Source organism: Eptesicus fuscus, chromosome 12 (assembly GCF_027574615.1).
Source record: "Eptesicus fuscus isolate TK198812 chromosome 12, DD_ASM_mEF_20220401, whole genome shotgun sequence".
Lineage (NCBI taxonomy): Eukaryota > Metazoa > Chordata > Mammalia > Chiroptera > Vespertilionidae > Eptesicus > Eptesicus fuscus.
This window is the reverse complement of record NC_072484.1, coordinates 54,677,532-54,697,166: the sequence shown is the minus strand read 5'-3', so window position 1 is coordinate 54,697,166 and position 19,635 is coordinate 54,677,532. Positions and strand designations below refer to the sequence as shown.

Sequence of the window (19,635 nt, the reverse complement as noted above, 5' to 3'; positions counted from 1 at the left end):
AGTGACAGAGGCAAAAGGTGATACCTGCCTGGTGCAGCAGGTTCATTCCCCAGCCCTGGTCCAGGTGAATGAGGGAGGCAACCAATCAATGTCTCTCTTTCTCTCTCTTCCTCCACTCTATAAAAATCAATAGGAAAAATATCCTCAGGTGATATTTTTTAACAAAAATAAGAAAAAAAGAAAAAAGCTCATGTGCTTGAGCTTCCTAATCATCTATATATATATAAAAGCTAATATGCTAAGTGTCCGACCATCCGACCAGTCACTTTGATGTGCACTGACCAGCAGGGGGCAGACGCTCAATGCAGGAGCTGCCCTCTGGTGGTCAGTGCACTCCCACAGTGGGAGTGCCGCTCAGCCAGAAGCTGGGCTCACGGCTGGTGATTGCAGCAGCGGTGGCGGGAGCCCCTCCTGCCTCTGCAGCAGCATTAAGGAGCAGCGAGCAGGTGGGTGGTAAGGAGCGAGGGGTCCCAGATTGCGAGAGGGATGTCCGACTGCCGGCTTAGGCCCGCTCCTGGACTGCGAGAGGCTGCAGGCCGGGCTGAGGGAACCACTCCCCTCCCCCCAATGCAAGAATTTCATACTCTGGGCCTCTAGTAGTACTGATGAAAACCACAATTATAGACAGACAGTGGAACAGGGAATTATAGGTATATTAAAAATACCTGATCCATTCATGCCCAGCAAGTGGTTTTTGTCTTCTTTCTGCTTACATGGCTTGAAATTAGATGTGGGAGAAGATATATTAATTTTTAAATGGTGTTTAAAACTTGCCCTGATTATGTTTTATACCTGGTATCAATCACACCTTTCCATTGATGTTGCTATTTTTTTTTTTTTTTAGCAGTAGAATAAGAAGGACATATAGGACACTAATGAGAAACTACAACAAATGAATTTCTGCCTCCAGAGAGATTTGCTAAATTTTGTGCTCAGGGTTCTCCAAAGGTACTACTGGTTAATAAGGCAGATTTTTTTTCAATAGATGGAGTTACACACATGTTGATATATATGCGATTTGATATGTATGCTATTTCGTTGTATTGACAACAAGCTTCAAAATTTCATATGTCAAATTTTCTGTAGGTGTTAACATCATAGATATTTTTACACTTAAAAATGTCGAATTTCATGCCAAAAAGAGAGCATTTGCGGGAAGTTTTAATTCATTATTTTGAAGAAAAGTGCTGCTGAAAGTTATCGTATACTTCGGGAAGGTTATGGTAAACATGCTTCATCTTAAGATACTTGTGAACACTGGTTTAAACGCTTTAAAAAGTGATGATTTCAAGGTGAAAGACAAAGAATGTCCAGGTCAACCTAAAAAGTTTGAAGACCAACAATTACAAGCATTATTGGATGAAGATGCATGTCCAACTCCAAAACAACTTGCAGAAAGATTAAGTGTTGCTCAGCAAACAATTTCCGATCATTTACAAGCAATGGGAAAGATTTTAAAGGAAGGGAGATGGGTGCAACATCAACTGAACGAAAGACAAATGGAAAACCAAAAAGTCATCAGTAAAATGTTGCTTCAATGACATGAAAGAAAGTGTTTTTTGCATCGAATTGTGACTGGTGATGAAAAGTGGATTTATTTTGAGAATCCCAAACACACAAAATCATGGGTTGATCCAGGTCAACCATCAACATCAACTGCAAGGCCAAATCACTTTGGAAAGAAGACAATGCTCTGCGTTTGGTGGGATCAGGAAGGTGTGGTGTATTATGAGCTTCTAAAATGAGGTGAAACCATTAATACTGATTGCTACTGACAACAAATAATCAATTTGAACCAAGCTTTGATCGTGAAATGACCAGAATGTGCCACAAAACACAGCAAAGTAATTTTGCTACATGATGACACACCATCACACACTTCAAAACCAGTTAAGACACGTTAAAAGATCTTGCCTGCGGAGTCTTAACCCACCCTCTGTATTCACCAGACCTTGCTCCTTCAGATTACCACTTGTTCCGATCGATGGCACACGCACTTTCTGAGCAGCACTTCAAAACATGAAGAAGTGGAAAATTGGGTCTTTGAATGGTTTGCCTCAAAACAAGAGTAGTTCTATTGGGACAGTATTCACAAATTACCTGAAAGATGGGGAAAATGTGTAGCTAGCGATGGACATTACTTTGAATAAAGCACTTCTGATGTTTCTCATGTTTTCTTTGATTACAAAATCTGCATTATTAACCGGTACAACTATGCATCCTCCTGTTACTCTGAGGAGCTAGAATTTCATTTTTACTGCCCTCCTTCTTTGTACAAAGAAGCTACAGAAAGTCACTCCGAGGTTACTGAGACATAAGGTTGAAATTGAAACATGCTCTTTCCAAAAGTCAAGTTGGATGAATAGCTGATTAACATATGGGAGCTTGTAGTATAAAACTGTTATAGAAGAAAAATTATTTAAATGGATTCATCTTTAAGTTACTTTCATTTCTCTATAACTTATCTTACACATTCATTTTGCTTCCATCTGTACCCATTAAAAAGTATCTTCTCTGTGTGGTTCCCTCCCCAGTGTTTTGCAGAGAACGTATCTATAATGTCTGGCCTTCTTTGTTCTTTTTCTATTATTAATAACTAGCTGATTACAACAGTATTAATCTGACAAATTTTGCACCAGTACCTGTTTAAAGATAGTGCAACCTAATTCACCTTTCAATATTTGTAGAACAATATCTCCCTCCTTTAAAAAGTACCTTTGATTATTCTTTCTGCTTCTTCTTGTAGACAACTTTTAGAATTGCTTTAATGATTTCTAAAGAAATCCTATTTGGATTTTAATTGGGATTTCATTGAACCTATAAATTGATTTGGAAGTAGTTTACAACATTCATTTTTTTGCCATGCTGAAACATGTTTCTTGGTATATTTAAGTCTTTTGTATTTCTTAGGAAGTTTTATAATTTTCTTTACAAAAGTCATTCCATTTTTATGTTCTCAGTGTAGCTGAACACCAATAAATAACTTCTTAAAACATAAGAGAATTTAACATTTCTTTTAATTTAATTCTTGGTTGAAACCAAAGATGAAATAGAAGACAAGAACATAGTAGAAAGGAAGATCCGGCCCTTGGCAATAAGTTTTCATCAGCTCACCATTCTTAAGTGTTAGGAATTTATATATAGTTTTCTGTAAACACACATACAGGAAATTACACAAACCATATATAAAACATATATAATTAGATCAAGAGATAGATCATTAGCAGGAACACAGAAACCCCTTTGTGACCCCCTCCCAGTCACTCTTCTTTCAAGAAGGGTAATCACTATCCTGATTTCCAACCACACAGTTTATGTTTGTCTGTTTCTGAGAGTGTTATGCCATTTTTGGTGTTAATGCTTTGGGTATTTCCACTTTTATCTCAAAACATAGGAACTGCGTTCAAGGAAGGTCTTCCCCATGCCTCCCTACCCCCAGGAGGTGTCACTTGTTGCTTACCTTATGTAGGCAAAAAAGTCCGGTGATTGGTGTTGTGAGAAATTAGGTAAAATAGAAAATGGGCCTAAATCTAGCATTCCTGCTGTTTCTGAATGTTTCGGGTATTTGAACCATTAACTCAATTTTCTTATCTTTTTATGGAGAGTGACTTGCCTATTATTTAATTATAAAGATATTTAACTTTGCCCTCACCAGCTTGTCTCAGTGGATGGAGCTTCAGCCTGTGGACTAAAGGGTCCAGAGTTTGATTCCAGTTAAGGGCACATGCATGGGTTGTGGGCTCGGTCCCTATTAGGGGCCATGTAGGTGGCAGCCGATGAATGATTCTCTCTCATCATTGATGTTTCTATCTTGCCCTTTCTGAAATCAATAAAAATATATATTTAAAAAAAAATAGATGTTTATCTTTCCATCAGCTTAAATATAAAAAACATGAAAGAGCCCTAGCTGGTTTGGCTCAGTGGATAAAGCGTCTCTCTCTCAATCCCTCTCTCTTCCTCCCTTCCACTCTTTCTAAAAATCAATGGGAAAAATATCCTTGGGTGAGAATTAAAAAAAAAAAGGGGGGGGGGGGGAGATGTTGGATGTTGTCAATGACATTTCTATGGGCTCGCTAGTTCAATAAACAGGCCTCTCTGTGGCCTGCTTCCACAACTGGGAAAGTTTACATACTTCATTTCCCAGCCTCTTAGTCAACCAGGGCGGCCAAGTGATACAGTTTTGGACAAAGGGTTTAAGAGCAAGTCTTCTGGGAAAGCTTTCACTTTCAATGAGGCAGATGTATCTGGCTCCAACCCTTCCCCTTTTCCTTCTCTGAACATAAATGTGATGTCTGAAGATGCAGCAGCCATCCTTTGTCTAGTACAGTGATGGGCAACCTTTTGAGCTTGGTGTTTCAAACTTCGCCAAAAAACTGAGCATAACTCGGGTAGTGTGTCCCTTTGAGGAAAAAACATTATTTCGCGATATTTATAGTTTAAATAACGTAAATGTTTCATCCTCGGCATGCAGCCGCCTCAGTGGCCGCGTGTCATCAGAAATGGCACTGACACGCGTGTCAGAGGTTCACCATCACTGGTCTAGTAGATAACTAGTTATCCTGCTAAGGAATGGAGTGGAAAGAGCCTGAGTCTTCAAAGACTCTGGTAGACACCAGCCCTGACCTACAGACTACTTGTGATGTGAGATAATTAGCTATCATTATACTTAAGTCACTGCTAGACAAGTTTCTTGTAGCTGAAAGTATTTTTAATTGGTATGCATGGTGTGAGCCCAATATTCTGGAAACAATGAGCAAAACAATTTTAATATTTCTTACTAATGCAATTCATGAATTTATCATAAATTGCTTTCTAGGGATTACTTTTTGTAGATAAAAACTCACAAAGAGCCCTGGCTGGTTGGCTCAGTTGGTTGGAACAGTGTCCCATACACTGAAAGGTTGTGGGTTCAATTCCTGGTCAGGGCACATACCTTGGTTTTGGGTTCGATCCCTGGTCAGGGTGAGTATGGGAGGTAACTGATGAATGTTTCTCTCATACTTGGATGTTTCTCTCTCTCTTTTCTTCTCTCCGTTCCCCTCTCTCTAAAATCAATAATCATGTCCTCAATTGAGGGTTAAAAAAGCCAAAAAACAAACTCACAAAGAAACAATTTAAAATATAATTTATTTTAATATAATGAGATATATATATATGCATATATGCTATTTTAAAAATAAGCATGTAAACTATAATTATTATAAATAAGTCAGCCTTAATTTAATATTATCAGAGTAAAAGAGCATGTATAGAAGTCAGTCTAATATAGTTGCATTTGCCTTTTAAAGTTAGAACACATAAAATATTTAGCATATATTGTATTTTATCTTATTTCGGTTGTTATGTCATTATCATATAAATACCCTTAGGAATGTGCCAACTTATAACTTACATTCAAATAGCCAAAATCTCTTACCAATAATCTCTGGTAGTTATTCAAGTACCATTAAATCATGTAAAATGAGTAAACTAAAACATACTAGCCTAAATTAAAACCCTGAGGAATTAAAATATTTTTACACAATAGTTTTGGTTAAGTGCAATTGCATGTTTGTACTACTTTATTTAAGGTCATACTTGGTAAGGCATAGTAAAAATAAAAACCTACATAAATTACAATCTAAATCTGCATTTTATTTTTTGCTACATAGTTGTTTTATTTCCCCCCAAAATAGTTTTTGCATGTCATTATGGACCTCTTCACCACCAGCTGGCTTATTTGCTTTATATACAGTAGTTAAGATTTGTGCGCAGTAAGCTGAGCTGCTTTCTATGGTGGTTCAGACAAAACGCACCTGAAAAACTACATGTTAGAGAGTTCATGTCCGTGCTCAACCATGGCCTGCACAAACTGCTTGAAGACTCGATCCATATAAGTGGACTGCCTTGGCCAGATGCCCTCCAGAAAACCAATATGGCCTCCATAAGAAGTAAGGACCAAAGCAACATTAGGATTTTGCTTAGCAGTTTCTATTGGAATAGCTTGGGGAAAAAGACGGGGTGGGTAAGAAAGGGAAGGAGAGAGAAAAATATAATTATTACCAATTTTTGGATAATAAGGAAATAAGGAAAAGTGTATGTCTTTATTATTTCCAATAATTAAAAACAAAACACCATTAAACATATTTGTAATCAGTATGGCTAATAGAATAAGTCTGACTAATTTATATTAATTATCTATATATTTTTAAAAATATGTTTTTATTGATTTTTGAGAGAGAGGAAGGAAGAGGGAGAGAGAGAAACATTAGTCAGTTGCCTCCCACATGCATCCAGACCTGGGATCAAACCCACAACCTGGGTATATGCCCTGACCCAGAATTGAACCAGTGATCTTTCCGTGAATGGGACAATGCTCAAACAATTAAGCCACACCAGCCTGGGTATATTCTTATAACAGTTCATGTTTACAATTATGTATTGGACCATCATTTTTGAAAGAATCAATTCAAGTGTTTAATCATAACACAAAAGAACAGGCCCAATCTTGTTATGAAAAATTAAAGGTATTTCAAGGAATGGTAAATACATATGCTGCAAGATTCCCATTTAGGTGTTACACCAGGAAAGAAAAACAACTAATCTTATGACCTTTGTGAGAGTTATAAATTCATTATGTATGACTTTGGTTAACTTTACATGAAGTTAGATCCCAAATGGTGGCTGTATCAAGGATTCAAAATTATACATGTGATCTGTATAGTAAAAACATATATAGATAGCAAAAAAGAATGAAATAAAATATTACTCCAAGTGGTAACAGTGATTATTTTGGGGTGGTTAAAAACATTGGTGATTATTTTTTCTTTATATTCCTTCTCTGAATTTATATTTATAGTCAGGAAAAAGAATAACTTTACTTTGAAAATATAGTTGCTATCTATAATAATAAAAGCATAATATGCAAATCAACCGAATGACTGAACAGCAGAACGACCGTCTGGACGACCTTCCAGATGACCACACTATGACACGCACTGGTGCTAGGCCAGCCAAGGAGGGTGTGATGTGATTGGGTGGGCAACCCCCGCCATCGCCCCACAGAGGGAGGCCCAGGCCACTGGCTGGTGGCACTGCGGCGGGTGAGCGGGGCTTCCCTCTGCGAGCCATCGATCACAGATCCCTGTAATTGATTGCCCCACAAAGAAAGGGCCAGGCCACCCTCCTGGCAGTGTTGCGGTGGGTTGGTGGGGCCTCCCTCTGCAGGGCATCGATCTGGGGGCCCCTTGATGAATCGCCCCACAGAGGCAGGCCCAGGCCACTGGCCAGCAATGCTGTGGTGGGTGTGTGGGGCTGGCCAACCATTGCCCCGCAGAGGGAGGCCCAGGCCAGCCAAGCGATCGCACCACATGCCTGTCACCTGCAGAGGTAGGTGACCGATGACGGGGGAGGGAGGGCAGGACTGCACAGATGGCAAGGAGTGGCAGTGGGGGGGGGAGGGGTGGGCAGCTGCCAGCAGCCGAAAAAGGAAGGAAAACCCTGATAAGTCCTGATCACCGGCCTGGCCTAGGGACCCTATCTGAGGGGTCCTGGATTGCGAGAGGGCACAGGCTGGGCTGAGGGACACCCTCCCACCTCGTGCACTCGAATTTCATGCACCAGGACTCTAGTATGTAAATAATTCAGCAGTAATGAGAGTCTTTTTATATGCTCTACAAAAATCTTCCTGAGTGAAAACTTGACGGATATGAATTAAAGCTGTTCTCCCCTCCTCCACCCCCAGGCTTAGAGTTCAAACAATGAAAATGTTTTGATTTAAGATCTATAATGGATTCCAAACTGGCATGAAAATTGCTTTGATTCAGATATGCTAAATCTTATCTCCCTATTTAAGATAACATGGTTGATGCAATAATTAGACTTTCACATCTTGGACAGAGTTTAGAGGTAAATGAGCTAACTAAAGGTCAGCTCTTACCACCCCACACCCTTCTAAGAAAGGAAAAGATGCTGACACTATAAAGAGAACTGAGCTCCTTCCAAGACAGGCCTTCTGCTGTGTGCCTAAGTTGCCTGTTTAGATGAGGTTTCTAAATTTGACCCCTCATAATACTCCCTAAATCAAGGCCTAGCAAGTCAAGTTCTTGTCTAAAAGGGGGCCTGAACTCACATCCTTAGCCAGCAACACCTAAACAAATGAACTTCTATAATAGGATCAGGTGTGAGGGCTAAGGGGAGGAGCAGGGAAAACGACTGATACTATTTTTGCTTTTGCTTTTCACCTTACATTAAGGCTTAGATTTAGAGTGCTTCATTGGCCTGTAATGGAATTATTAAGAGCCCCAATTTTACACTCTGAATACACTCAGGAATTTCTAACATTGAAAGTCACAGTCACATCAGAACAAAAGGCTGTCCACATTGAGTCATGTGAGAGATGCTGGCTGCCTTCCCTCTCAGAATGCAGACAATTGCCCACTATTTCAAGTTGCAAGACTATTTTATAAGCTTGAGAAAGAATAGAAAATAATGAGTTTAAACTTAAACCAATTGGGTCAGGTTAAATATTGGGAAATTTTTGTTGGTAGGAAAAGGGTCGGGGAAATATAAAAATAAATACCAGACTTTCTTAATTCAATGGATAGGCTAAACAATCATTATGTAATTCAACTCATATTAAAGTTTACAGTTTCAGTTTCTGATTTGTGGTCATAGGCCAAAAGTTTCAGTCATCTACTGTTATCTGTGATTAATCATGAATCACACAATTAATTGATATCTCCTAGAGAGATGATAGATGTTTTTTTTTTATATACTTTGGGGGATTTTTTAAAAATTTGACAATACATATGTGTCATGTTTGTAGTCAGAGTAATTTTTTTTTTTAATTAAGTAGATGGGAGAAAAAATTTTAAAGTACTTAGGGGGAAAAACGGAGAAAACGTTTTCTAAAAAGCTTTACAAAATTTCACAGGAAAAACTTAGAGGTCAAATGTACTGATTCCTAAGATAGTACGATTACTTATTTGTTGTTGTTAGTCATCACCATTGATTTTTTTGTTAATCCTCACCAAAGGATATTTTTCCACTGATTTTTTTTTTTTTTTAAGGGAGAGTGGAAGGGAGGGGAAGAGACAGAGAGAAACATCCATGTGAGAGAGACACATTGATTGGTTGCCTCCCCTATGCGCCCAGACCAGGACTGGAGATCAAGCTTGCAGCCCAAGTATGTGCCCTTGACTGAAATCGAACCCTGAGCCCTATATTTTTGTTTCCAAATTCCATATTTCTTGAATTAAGAGAGGAAATTAATTTGGCATAATTTTCTTTTGTGCAGTACCCAGAGAAAAAACAAAGACTGTTTCCTTCAAATATAACTTTAGAGTCTGAATGTGCTACACTCATTAAGAGATTAAAGGACATCGTGTTATAAAGTCTCCAGTTCTCTTCCAGGTTAAAAGGGGAGAAATATTCCAAAGCCTTCTGTATAGAAGTAATCTCAGAAAGCAAAGGCAAGTGGTGACTTTTGAAGCAAAGATACTATAATATACACTGTCCAAAGAATAGTCTATTTGATAAGAAGGAAAGGTTATAAAAATGAGAACAATTAAAATACTGAGTCTTAATTTGTTCTCATAGTGGACTGTGACAACTTTAAAGTGATCTGATATGTTTATTTCAGAGAGGAAGGGAGAGGGGGAGAGAAACATTAATGATGAGAGAGAATCACTGATTGCTGCCTCCTGCATGCCCCTCACTGGGGGTCAAGCCCACAACCTGGGCATGGCCCTTGACTGGAATCGAACCCGGGACTCTTCAGTCCACAGGCCGATGCTCTATCCACTGAGCCAAGCTGGCTAGAGCTGATCTGATATATTTAGATTAAAGTATGAGTATCGAACTATTTTTTTTTGTTTATCACAGTGGAAACTATAAGACTGGCATTTTATTTCTTATTATTGTGTGCCTAACAACATTTTAAAACAGCTAACTCATGTCAAAATGTATATAAATATGCTAATTTTACCATGACTGGGTGAAAAAACGTCATCCACAGAATTCAGACACAACACTGGAATCCCTACTGATTTCAGTCTACGATTTGGACTGGCATCAGTATAATAATCATCAATTGTTTGGTATCCAAACATGACTGCAGTAAATCGTTTATCAAATTCTCTAATGGATTTAGCCTGTAACACAAAAACAGATTGTAATTATTTTGGGGATCAAAAAAGAAAATAAAAGTATTACATATAGTTTTTCTCCTACCTTCATGACATGATCCATGTCAATCTGTTTTACAAACATATGCCGGTGCCTGAAACAAAAGAATTTCAAAAGGAAAAAAGTAAGTTCATTCCTATCTCAGACATACCTAAATAATATATAACTAAGCCTAGCACAGGGCATCAAGTTGGTACTCCATGGTAAATATTTACTTAATCAGAGTATACAGATATTTGTGCCAAAGACATTTTTAAAGTACTTTTTTTTCTATTTTTAATATGTTTTTATTGAATTTAGAGAGAGAGGAAAGGGGAGGGATATATAGAGAGAAACATCGATCGGCTGCCTCATGCACACCCCCTACTGAGGATCTAGCCCGCCATCTGGGCATGTGCTCTGACTGGGAATTGAACCAGTGACCTCTTGGTTCACGGGTCGATGCTCAACTGGCCTGGTTAAAGTAGTTTTTTCTTAATTGAGAAAGAATGAACCAGTTCTATAAAATAAACGTAAGGGCTGTTTCATAACAAATTAGACCTACACACTGCTGCTATTAAACCAATTTGGCCAAAAAGGCCTCATTTAAGCCAGAAGCTTTTAATTGGATACATTATCTGAAGATATTATTTTTTAAATGGCTATACTGAAAATTATAATTTGTATTTTTATATATGTACTTATTTTTTAAATGTTGGTCATTTTTGTTGTATAACCATATTTTAATTTGAATCACCTTCTTCACTTTTCTTGCTACCGTCCCTCATTCCAGTGACCAACAGTAACTGATGATTCTTTAGTATTCTTAGCAATATTTTATAATCAACACCCTTACTTTAACAAATAGGTTAAGTTTAATCCAATGCTTAATGTCAACTTTTGGGTAACTATGGTTTTCAATAAGTCATGCACAAATTAACTGACTTTTATTTAGAGTTTATATTTTAACTTAGCAATTCACCAACAAATGCATGGTAACAGTCATAAAAAAATAAACGGAAACATATCTATGTTCTTTGCTGCCATACTGTTTAACTGTTAGAATATACACAAACAATTCCAGAAAAATGAGTGCAAAGATGGTATTTTGATAATGTTAAGAACTGAGGGGACTGCAAACACCTACTTCAGGAACGTATTATTCAGCACCCAAAACACTTAATATATACATTACTTACTACCTAGGAGAGAGCTAGGTACTGACATTAGTAACAAGTAGAAAATCCAGGGAAATAGTTCATATTGTTACTCAACACACTTGATACTAATGTTTTTAGTCTTTTAGAATAATTTAGAACAGTGACAGAACAATGATCTTCAAATGGGGGCCCATACCATAAGGGGTTGTACAAGATAATCCATTGGGGTACAGAAAGAAAACATTAGAACTTTTATCTACATTTTCAGTTTATACTTAAAATCTTTTTACTCTTGTATACATTTCTAATATAAAGACTATTTTGTGCAGTAGTGAATGCATGCAATGTAACGTAAATATACATATATTAACAGTGCTATGCTTTAAAACTTTTTATTGTTGGGGTATGTAATCCAAAAATTTTGGAGACAGCAGATTTTAAAGATGACTCACTTATTAACTGAAGACTGGAGGCAAGTTGTCAAATAGTAATTAAAAAGCAGCCAGTTCAGTGGTTTCTCCAATGACTCCGAACAAGCAAAAGTATTCCAACCAACTGAAAAGGTTGCAGCTGCCTTCAAAGGAGTTTTTGTCCCCATTTTGCCCAGGTAATTTAAAAGCAGCATTCTAAAATGAGGAGAAATAGGAAACTCAGTGATGAATTTGTTATCTCTCAAGACATTCCATATCCAACTATGGACTTTATAAACTATGAAGAAGAAAAAGATAAACCAGCGTTTAAATACTTTATCTTGGAAAAGCATGCGAGTACAGAATATTCATTCTTTCCTTCCATTCATATACTTGTTCACCTTGCAGTTGACTATATTGTGAGTGGGAAAAAGCATAGAGTTATTGCTTATATGTGCATCCTTCTATGAAATAAAACATGAGAGAATTCCATTGCAAAAGTTTTTGTTTTCTTCTTTATTTCAAAATGATATTGGGGATTTATTAAAATTTTGCAAATCTCTATGCCCCAGCCTCCAGTTGAATGTTTAATTTAGTATGTCAGGGGTGTTTCAGGCAAACTTTTTCTATAAAGCGCTACATAATAAATGTTTTGGGTTTTGGGGCGGGGGGGCCTATAATCTCTGTTGCAACAACTTAACTCTGTGATTGTAGTTTGAAAGCAGCCGTAGACAATACATAAATAAACGAACACGTTCCAATAAAGCATTTTATATGGACATTGAAATTTGAATTTCATATAATTTTCACATGTCACGAAATATTATTCTTGTTTTGATTCCCCCCCCCCCCAACCATTTAAAAGTAAAATAACCACTCTTAGCTTTTGGACTATACACACACAGACAGCTGGCCGGATCTGGCCTGCAGGCTGTGGTTTTTCAACCCTTCGTATGAGGAAGGGCACAGGAGAGGCTGTCAGATGTGGCTGCACATTGGAATCACCTGGGGGAGTTTTTAAAACTATTACAGATATTTGTGTCTCACTCCCAGGGATTCTGAAGAATTGGTCTGGGCCGCCATTCTGGTTGCCTGCGCATCCTTGTACCAGAGAGCCAATCTCTAAAGGGCTCCCTAGTCTAGAGTTAGACTTTCTGAGTTGTGGCAGAGCAATTGGCCCCTAAAGTAACTAGTTTCCTCCTTCCTGTTATTTATCTTTATCTCCTATCACATATTTTCCTCCTTTCTTTTTATTCTATCAATTTCCCTGATTCTACCCTAGTTCTATTGTGGGTAAAGGGACAAAAATGGAGTGTATACTAATACCAATGTCAGAAATCTTAGTTTAACAATGCCATCTAAGAAGAAGGATGATACCCTAAATTCTGCTTCTCATTATAGTACTTTCTATTCTTTATTTCTCCAATTGCCTAGGTTCTGAAATTGGAGAAATGGGTAAAAATTCTTTTCATTTTTCCAATCCAAATGGCTTGCAGAGTGAATGTGATGAGGTTTCAGATCAGAAATGGAGATTTCATTTTGGAAAAGGACTCCTTGTAACGACTCTGTATACAGTGCTGTGGTTCACCAAGCCATTTCAAGGATTAATGCTTACACCTGCAAAGGGTTCATTCTCTGATCCTAGTTTTGGTGGCCCTATTCTTTGGCTGAAGGTCATAAATTTCTGGGAGGCTGGTATAATGGGCAGATTGGAAGGGGTGGGAGGGAAGCCATCAGGAAGTAGGACCAGGAGTAGCTATATTCAAGTAGGTGGCTAGAGTACGTTTTGGTTATTACCCAAGAGCAAAATTATGTCAAGATGTTACCCCAAAAAGTGCTGCTTTACTCTGACAGAAAAAGGACTTCATTTTTCACACACACACACACACACACACACACACACACACACACACACACTAGAGAGAGAGAGAGAGAGAGAGAGAGAGAGAGAGAGAGAGAGAGAGAGAATGGATTAAGAGCTTAAAAGGCCTATCAATCCAAATGTTTGAACTTTATCTGGCTCCTGACTCAAACTGTAAAAATCAGCCAACCAACAAACAAACTGACAATTGGAGAAATGTGACACTGACTAAATATTTGATAATATTTAGGAATTACTGTTAGTTTTCTTTTTTTAAATATATTTTATTGAGTTTTTACAGAGAGGAAGGGAGAGGGATAGAGAGTTAGAAACATTGATGGGAGAGAAACATCAATCAGCTGCCTCTTGCACACCTCTTAACTGGGGATGTGCCCGCAACCAAGGTACATGCCCTTGACCGGAATCGAACCTGGGACCCTTCAGTCCGCAGGCCGATGCTCTATCCACTGAGCCAAACCAGTCAGGGCTGTTAGTTTTCTTTACGTATGAAAACAGTACTGTTTGTTTTTTTAAAGAGACTACTTTTAGAGATTCTTACTGAAATATTTATAAATGATGTAGAATTTATTGTAGAATAATCAGAGTTGGGAGGGATGGGGAGTGATATGATAAACAAGATTATCCTTGAGTTGATAATTGTTGAAGCTGTGTGATTAATATATATGAGGGATCATTATATCTTCTCTTTACTTGTATATATATTTGTAAGTTTCTATACATTTCTTTTCTTTTTTATTCCTCTATACATTTCTGAAGGCTAGTTTACCAATCCATTGGGAGACTGGAATCTGACTGGGTCTAGGCAGCCTGGGTTCCTTAGTCAGACTCAGTTCTGGTTCAAAGCCCTTACTTGACTCCAGGCATCACAGGCTTGGGGGACATAAAGGTCTTGGTCAGACGCTTTTGTCCGTTACACTCCAAAAGAAAAAAAAAAAAAAAGTGTCACGCTGTAAAACACATCCCCAAATGGTAAACTGACTTGCGAATGTGTCATAGTGCTAGGCAACTAGACAGGGTGCTTCCTTCGAACAATGCACAAGACATTAATATTCAACCAGCTGCAAAGGCTAATGGTCAAGTTCTGCCTTCAGGCACTGAGGTTTCAATGTGACATGAATAGGCATTTCCCAGGAGCTTCTGAATAGAGAATCTGGGCCTGTTTATGTAAGGTCTGGCCTTAAAAAAGTCAAGAATTTATAAGATTAAGGGAAAAAAGTTCAGCTGGCATCTTGTCCTTTTAGGTTCACATTTTGGGGCAAAAGAAACAAAAGTGAAAAACTGCCTATTAAGCACAATTCAGAGATTTTGCTGGGTTTTCTGCATTGATTCAGATTTCTTCCTTTAGTAGGTCAAGTCAGACCTCCCATGCTAATGTAAGAAACGTACTCTTTTCCTCTTAATTTATGTTTATCAGAGTCTAAAAAGGTGGGTAAAGCCTATTTTTCAGAGTATCATTTGTAAAAGCCTTTCATTTTCAAATAAATATGCTCTTAAGACAATCTGTAAATTGAAATGACTGATAAGTCAATTATAAAATTAAGACATTTTATATCTCCTGTGTTTCTTGATTTTTAAAGAGTAGCTTTGGGCAATGGTTTAGGAAATCTAAAATGCCAGATAATAAAAATTTTGGATTTTATTAAGTCCAGTGTCACTAGAACAAAAAATATAAACATTACCAGTAGAAATGAACCTACCTACAATACATAGCCTAAAAGTTCCAAGAAGAGAGCCCCAAAGTAATTGCAAGCAGTACAAATTATAATAATATTCATATGATTTAAAAATCAGCTGGAATAGAGAGTTAACAACAAAATTTTACAGTTTCTAGGAGAGCATTCTAGAGTCGGTCATTTGCCCAACAACCAAACCAAACCAACCAACCAACCAAACCAAACCAAACCAACAAAACCACACCTGAGGGAAGAGTCTCTGAAGGCCTCTTCAGCTGGTGTTTATTTCTGTGACTGGAGTGCTAAAAGTCATGCTACAAGTTCAGCTTCCTGAGTGGTTCGGAAGAACACAGTTGCAGGGCCAGCCAGGAGTACACCAGGGAACCTGACGAGCCTTCATGCTCACAAGACCCCAGTACCCCAAGTAAGTACTTGTATCCTTTTCACTGCAGAGACCAGTAATCAAGGAGAATATTAAAATTCACCTGAACGAATTCCTTCATTCATTCAATCATATGGTAAAATATGATAAAATTAATAAAACATTTACTTTAAAATGTCTATGTAGCTAATGGTCCTCTCTGGAAGAGGCAGTTGGTAAGACCACTTGTCTCAGACATTGTAGAAAGGAAAAACCTTACCCTCCCATTGAAACCCCTGCTGCCAGGAAAGCAGCAGAGGGGTACAGACTGTGTACGTGGTGAATAACTGTCTCCAGATCTTCAGTGTTAGCGCAACAGTAAGTCCTTGGCGTCTGTAAGCAGTGACAGGTAAAGGACAGCATTTAAAATTGTGAGGTTCATGATTTGTATAATGCAGAAATGTAAAAAAAGAGCAGGAAGTCATAAATATGGGGAAATAACCTTTGTCTGCACATATTATGAATAATAAAACTTTATAATTTCCTTATCTTGCAATACACATATATGTTATTTAAAGTCAATGCTATTCAAGTTGGCACTAACAAAAAGACTTTGATCAGTGAGGAAGGCTTGATAGAAAATGGGCAAGACCTTAAATTAAATATCTTAAATTAAGCAGAAACACAGTTCCCTACTCAGATGTGTCTCTGACTAAACAAGAACAGTAAATTTATGATGAAAAAGTGGAGGATTACACCTTCTTATAGGAAAAAAACCCTTATGCCTGACAAAGTAATTATTTATTTAAAAACAAACAAAAAGGGCTTTCCAATAATGCCATAAAAAATTAAATTTGTGGCTCATTTCTAACTGGAAAACTGTTTTCTCCATCCTGAGTGCTGTCTATCAATGAAGGAGTGTGGTTTTCTGGTACTGCCTTCACTCTAGATAAAGCAATATCCAGTCTGATCTATTAATTAAACATTTGATTTTACAATAAAAGCCCCAGCTGCACCTCAATGAAACAGACACTTAAAATGGTAAAATATGTAAAGCTGATTATGCTTCCATACATAATGTATTTAAACAAATGGTTTTTATGTGAACTTCATCAATGAAGACTCTGTTTTAGTTGAAAAGCTTCACAGATGCATTGTTTGAGATGTGTGAGCAAAGGGCAATCCTGTCTGTGGAATATGTGTAAATGTGTATATGAATAAAGTTTATGTAAAATAAAATTTAATAACAAGGAGAGGAATCTGGTAACATTACTCTAATAAAAATACTGAAACCAGCTATCTGCACCACCCTGATTACAGTATTCCAATAAACCATGATTACAATAAACCATGATCACAATATGAAAGTATGTCATCCATTATTCAATCACTAATGAGTAGTCTAAGAAAATTACAATTTTCAATGATCCTCCTGATTAAACCCAAGATTAAGACACTATCTACTGCCTACTGTCATCTTTCTGAGATCTTCAAATATGTAATTTTCCAAAAGATAAATGTTAACCTGACAGCATTTACAATGGCAAAACCATGAGGGCGATCCTATTATCACATTTATTTTATAAATAGGAAACTGAGTTTAGAAAGGTTAAATAAATCCTGTAACACCTGAACAGCTGACTAAGCTGAGATAATTTAAAAAATACTCTGTAATTAAATGCATTTGAGTGACACAAATTCACTGTAAAATCTAAATAGGACAATATCTACTACCATGCTCATTCACAGTGACTGCAGAATTTGTCACAAGTATTCAGGTGAAAAAAATCATCCTTACTTGGCATTTTTATTACATGTGAGTCTTTTCACACTGCATAGTTAAAAATTAAAATTATTTTTAAAATATATTTTATTGATTTTTTACAGAGAGGAAGGGAGAGGGATAGAGAGTTAGAAACATCTATGAGAGAGAAACATTGATCAGCTGCCTCCTGCACACCCCCTACTGCGGATGTACCCGCAACCAAGGTACATGCCCTTAACTGGAATCGAACCTGGGACCCTTCGGTCCACAGGCTGACGCTCTATCCACTGAGCCAAACCCGTCAGGGCTAAAATTATTTTTAATTTTTACATAAGAACCATTTTATTTTAGATGATACCTTTTCTGCCTAAATTCACAGTGAAATAGGAAATCAGATTTACATAAACAAACAATACATAAATGTCAACCAAAGTTTTCATATAGCTTCACACACACACACACACACACACACACACACACACACACACACACACCTATATTCCTTAATCTGAGTATTAGATTTCTAAATAGAATCTGAGATATCAAGAACCCTAAAGACATTTATTTAAAAAAAAAAAAAACCCTCTCATTTTCTAGTTGACAAACGGTCTAGGTAAGTTGAAATATCAAGCTCATTTAAAAAAAATTAATGATAGAAGGGGGTGTTAAAGAACATGTTCTTGCTCTGAAGATTCTATTAGCACTATCTGGCAATCCAAAAACAAGATGGGTCAATCTGTAATCTATAGAGATTTCCAAGAGAGACTGCTGGGACTGGGCAGTGAGATGGGAGGGAAGAAAAGAAAGGAGTAATAGAGAAGGATGTGTGAAAAGGAAGGAGGAGGTGATGGAGTGAGTAGCTCATATGAGTACTTAGAGCAAGCACGTCAAACTCACGGCTCACAACAAGTATTTTTGTGACCCAGCCAATATAACGGTATGTAAGAAATGTTTTAATAAAAATTTCATAACTTAATTTTTACAATATCCTGTTATTCATAATTACTAATAACGAACTACAATGTTCGCTAATGACTGATTACTATCATCGTGTTGCATTCATTTCCCTTACCCTAACCATTTCTCTCCACTAATACCAGCAGTGAATATTTTAGCAGCCAGTTGCCACGTCATTAGTCTTGGACTAACTTGTTTGGTGTGCGCAACAGGAAATATTTCGCTTTCGGAGAATAAGAAAAATAGGTTTATTTGCATTAAGCTTATTAATTTCTGCAGTTATTCAGTGTCTGATAAGTTAATGTTCAAGAAAATAAATTAATTTTTATTAAAATGCTCTATTATTTTATGTTAACAATTACTCATTTATTTCAGCCCTGTGTATTCAGCATATCTCTATCGAAATAAACCTACGTTTCTATGAAAATTGAAGCTTTTGTTTTTTTGTAGTTCACATAAACTTAAACCTTGTTTATTTGGCCCGTGTTAGCCTTTGAGTTTGACATGCTTGACTTAGAGGATAAGGAAAGATGAAGAGATGCAGAGTGTGAAATACTGAGAGTCTGGGGTATGGTTAAGGAGAGGACACTACGTCAGCATAAATAAAACACTGTATAGCTTTAAAATTTCTCAATTATTTATGAACAAGTCACCAAAATGTACCCTTGTTATGCAAGTTTTAAGTGAAGTATATATGCACACGTATGTACACATGGACACACATGTACACACGACCACACACAGAGTTAAGGTACAAGAAAAATGGTCTATGAAAAATTATTAGGATCAGAAAATCTTAGTGGCTGAATTCTTTGTAAATTATCATTCCTAAAGTAAGTGGGAAATATGACAGTTCACAAAATAATCATTAACATTAGGGAGTCTGTGGGCAACTTTCTGGATTCCTAACCTTGAAAACCAATCTGCAGAGAGCAAGAAAAGGTACCAACTACTCCAAGGACTCCAAAAGTCCTGCAGGAATGTCTGAGGATCAGTCTACTGAGACGAGAACTACCTGTCTCCTACAGCTACCAGCCCCCGGGGGACCAAAGTGCAGGCTTCTCATTTCCTCATGAGCAAGGCTTTGGCTTTCCCTCAACGCTGCAATGACTAATTGGAAATGAGGACAATATGGTGGTGGAAAATTTCTACTTTACTGCTTTGCAGAAACCATAGTAATCCCTATAAATTCTAAGTATATCACCAACGTATTTCAGCCAACCTTTTACTTTTGCATTTCTTCCACTCCTAGGAGAAATGCTTACTCTAAATTCTATTTCA

The 19,635-nt window shown here is 37.3% G+C and overlaps 1 protein-coding gene across 1 annotated transcript in view; it reads right to left on the bottom strand.

The window, feature by feature from the left end:
- Nucleotides 1–5,119: 5,119 nt before the first annotated feature.
- The window catches only part of ABHD3 (abhydrolase domain containing 3, phospholipase), a 33,708-nt gene continuing 19,192 nt past the window's right edge, over nt 5,120–19,635 (bottom strand). Inside the window, exons 5-9 of the mRNA XM_008160239.3 lie at nt 15,913–16,025; nt 11,759–11,932; nt 10,213–10,261; nt 9,968–10,133; nt 5,120–5,982 (exon numbers count right to left, since the gene is read on the bottom strand). Coding sequence (XP_008158461.1) covers nt 5,804–5,982; nt 9,968–10,133; nt 10,213–10,261; nt 11,759–11,932; nt 15,913–16,025 — 681 coding nt within the window. The 3' untranslated portion in view covers nt 5,120–5,803. The remainder of the gene's footprint in view (nt 5,983–9,967; nt 10,134–10,212; nt 10,262–11,758; nt 11,933–15,912; nt 16,026–19,635) is intronic.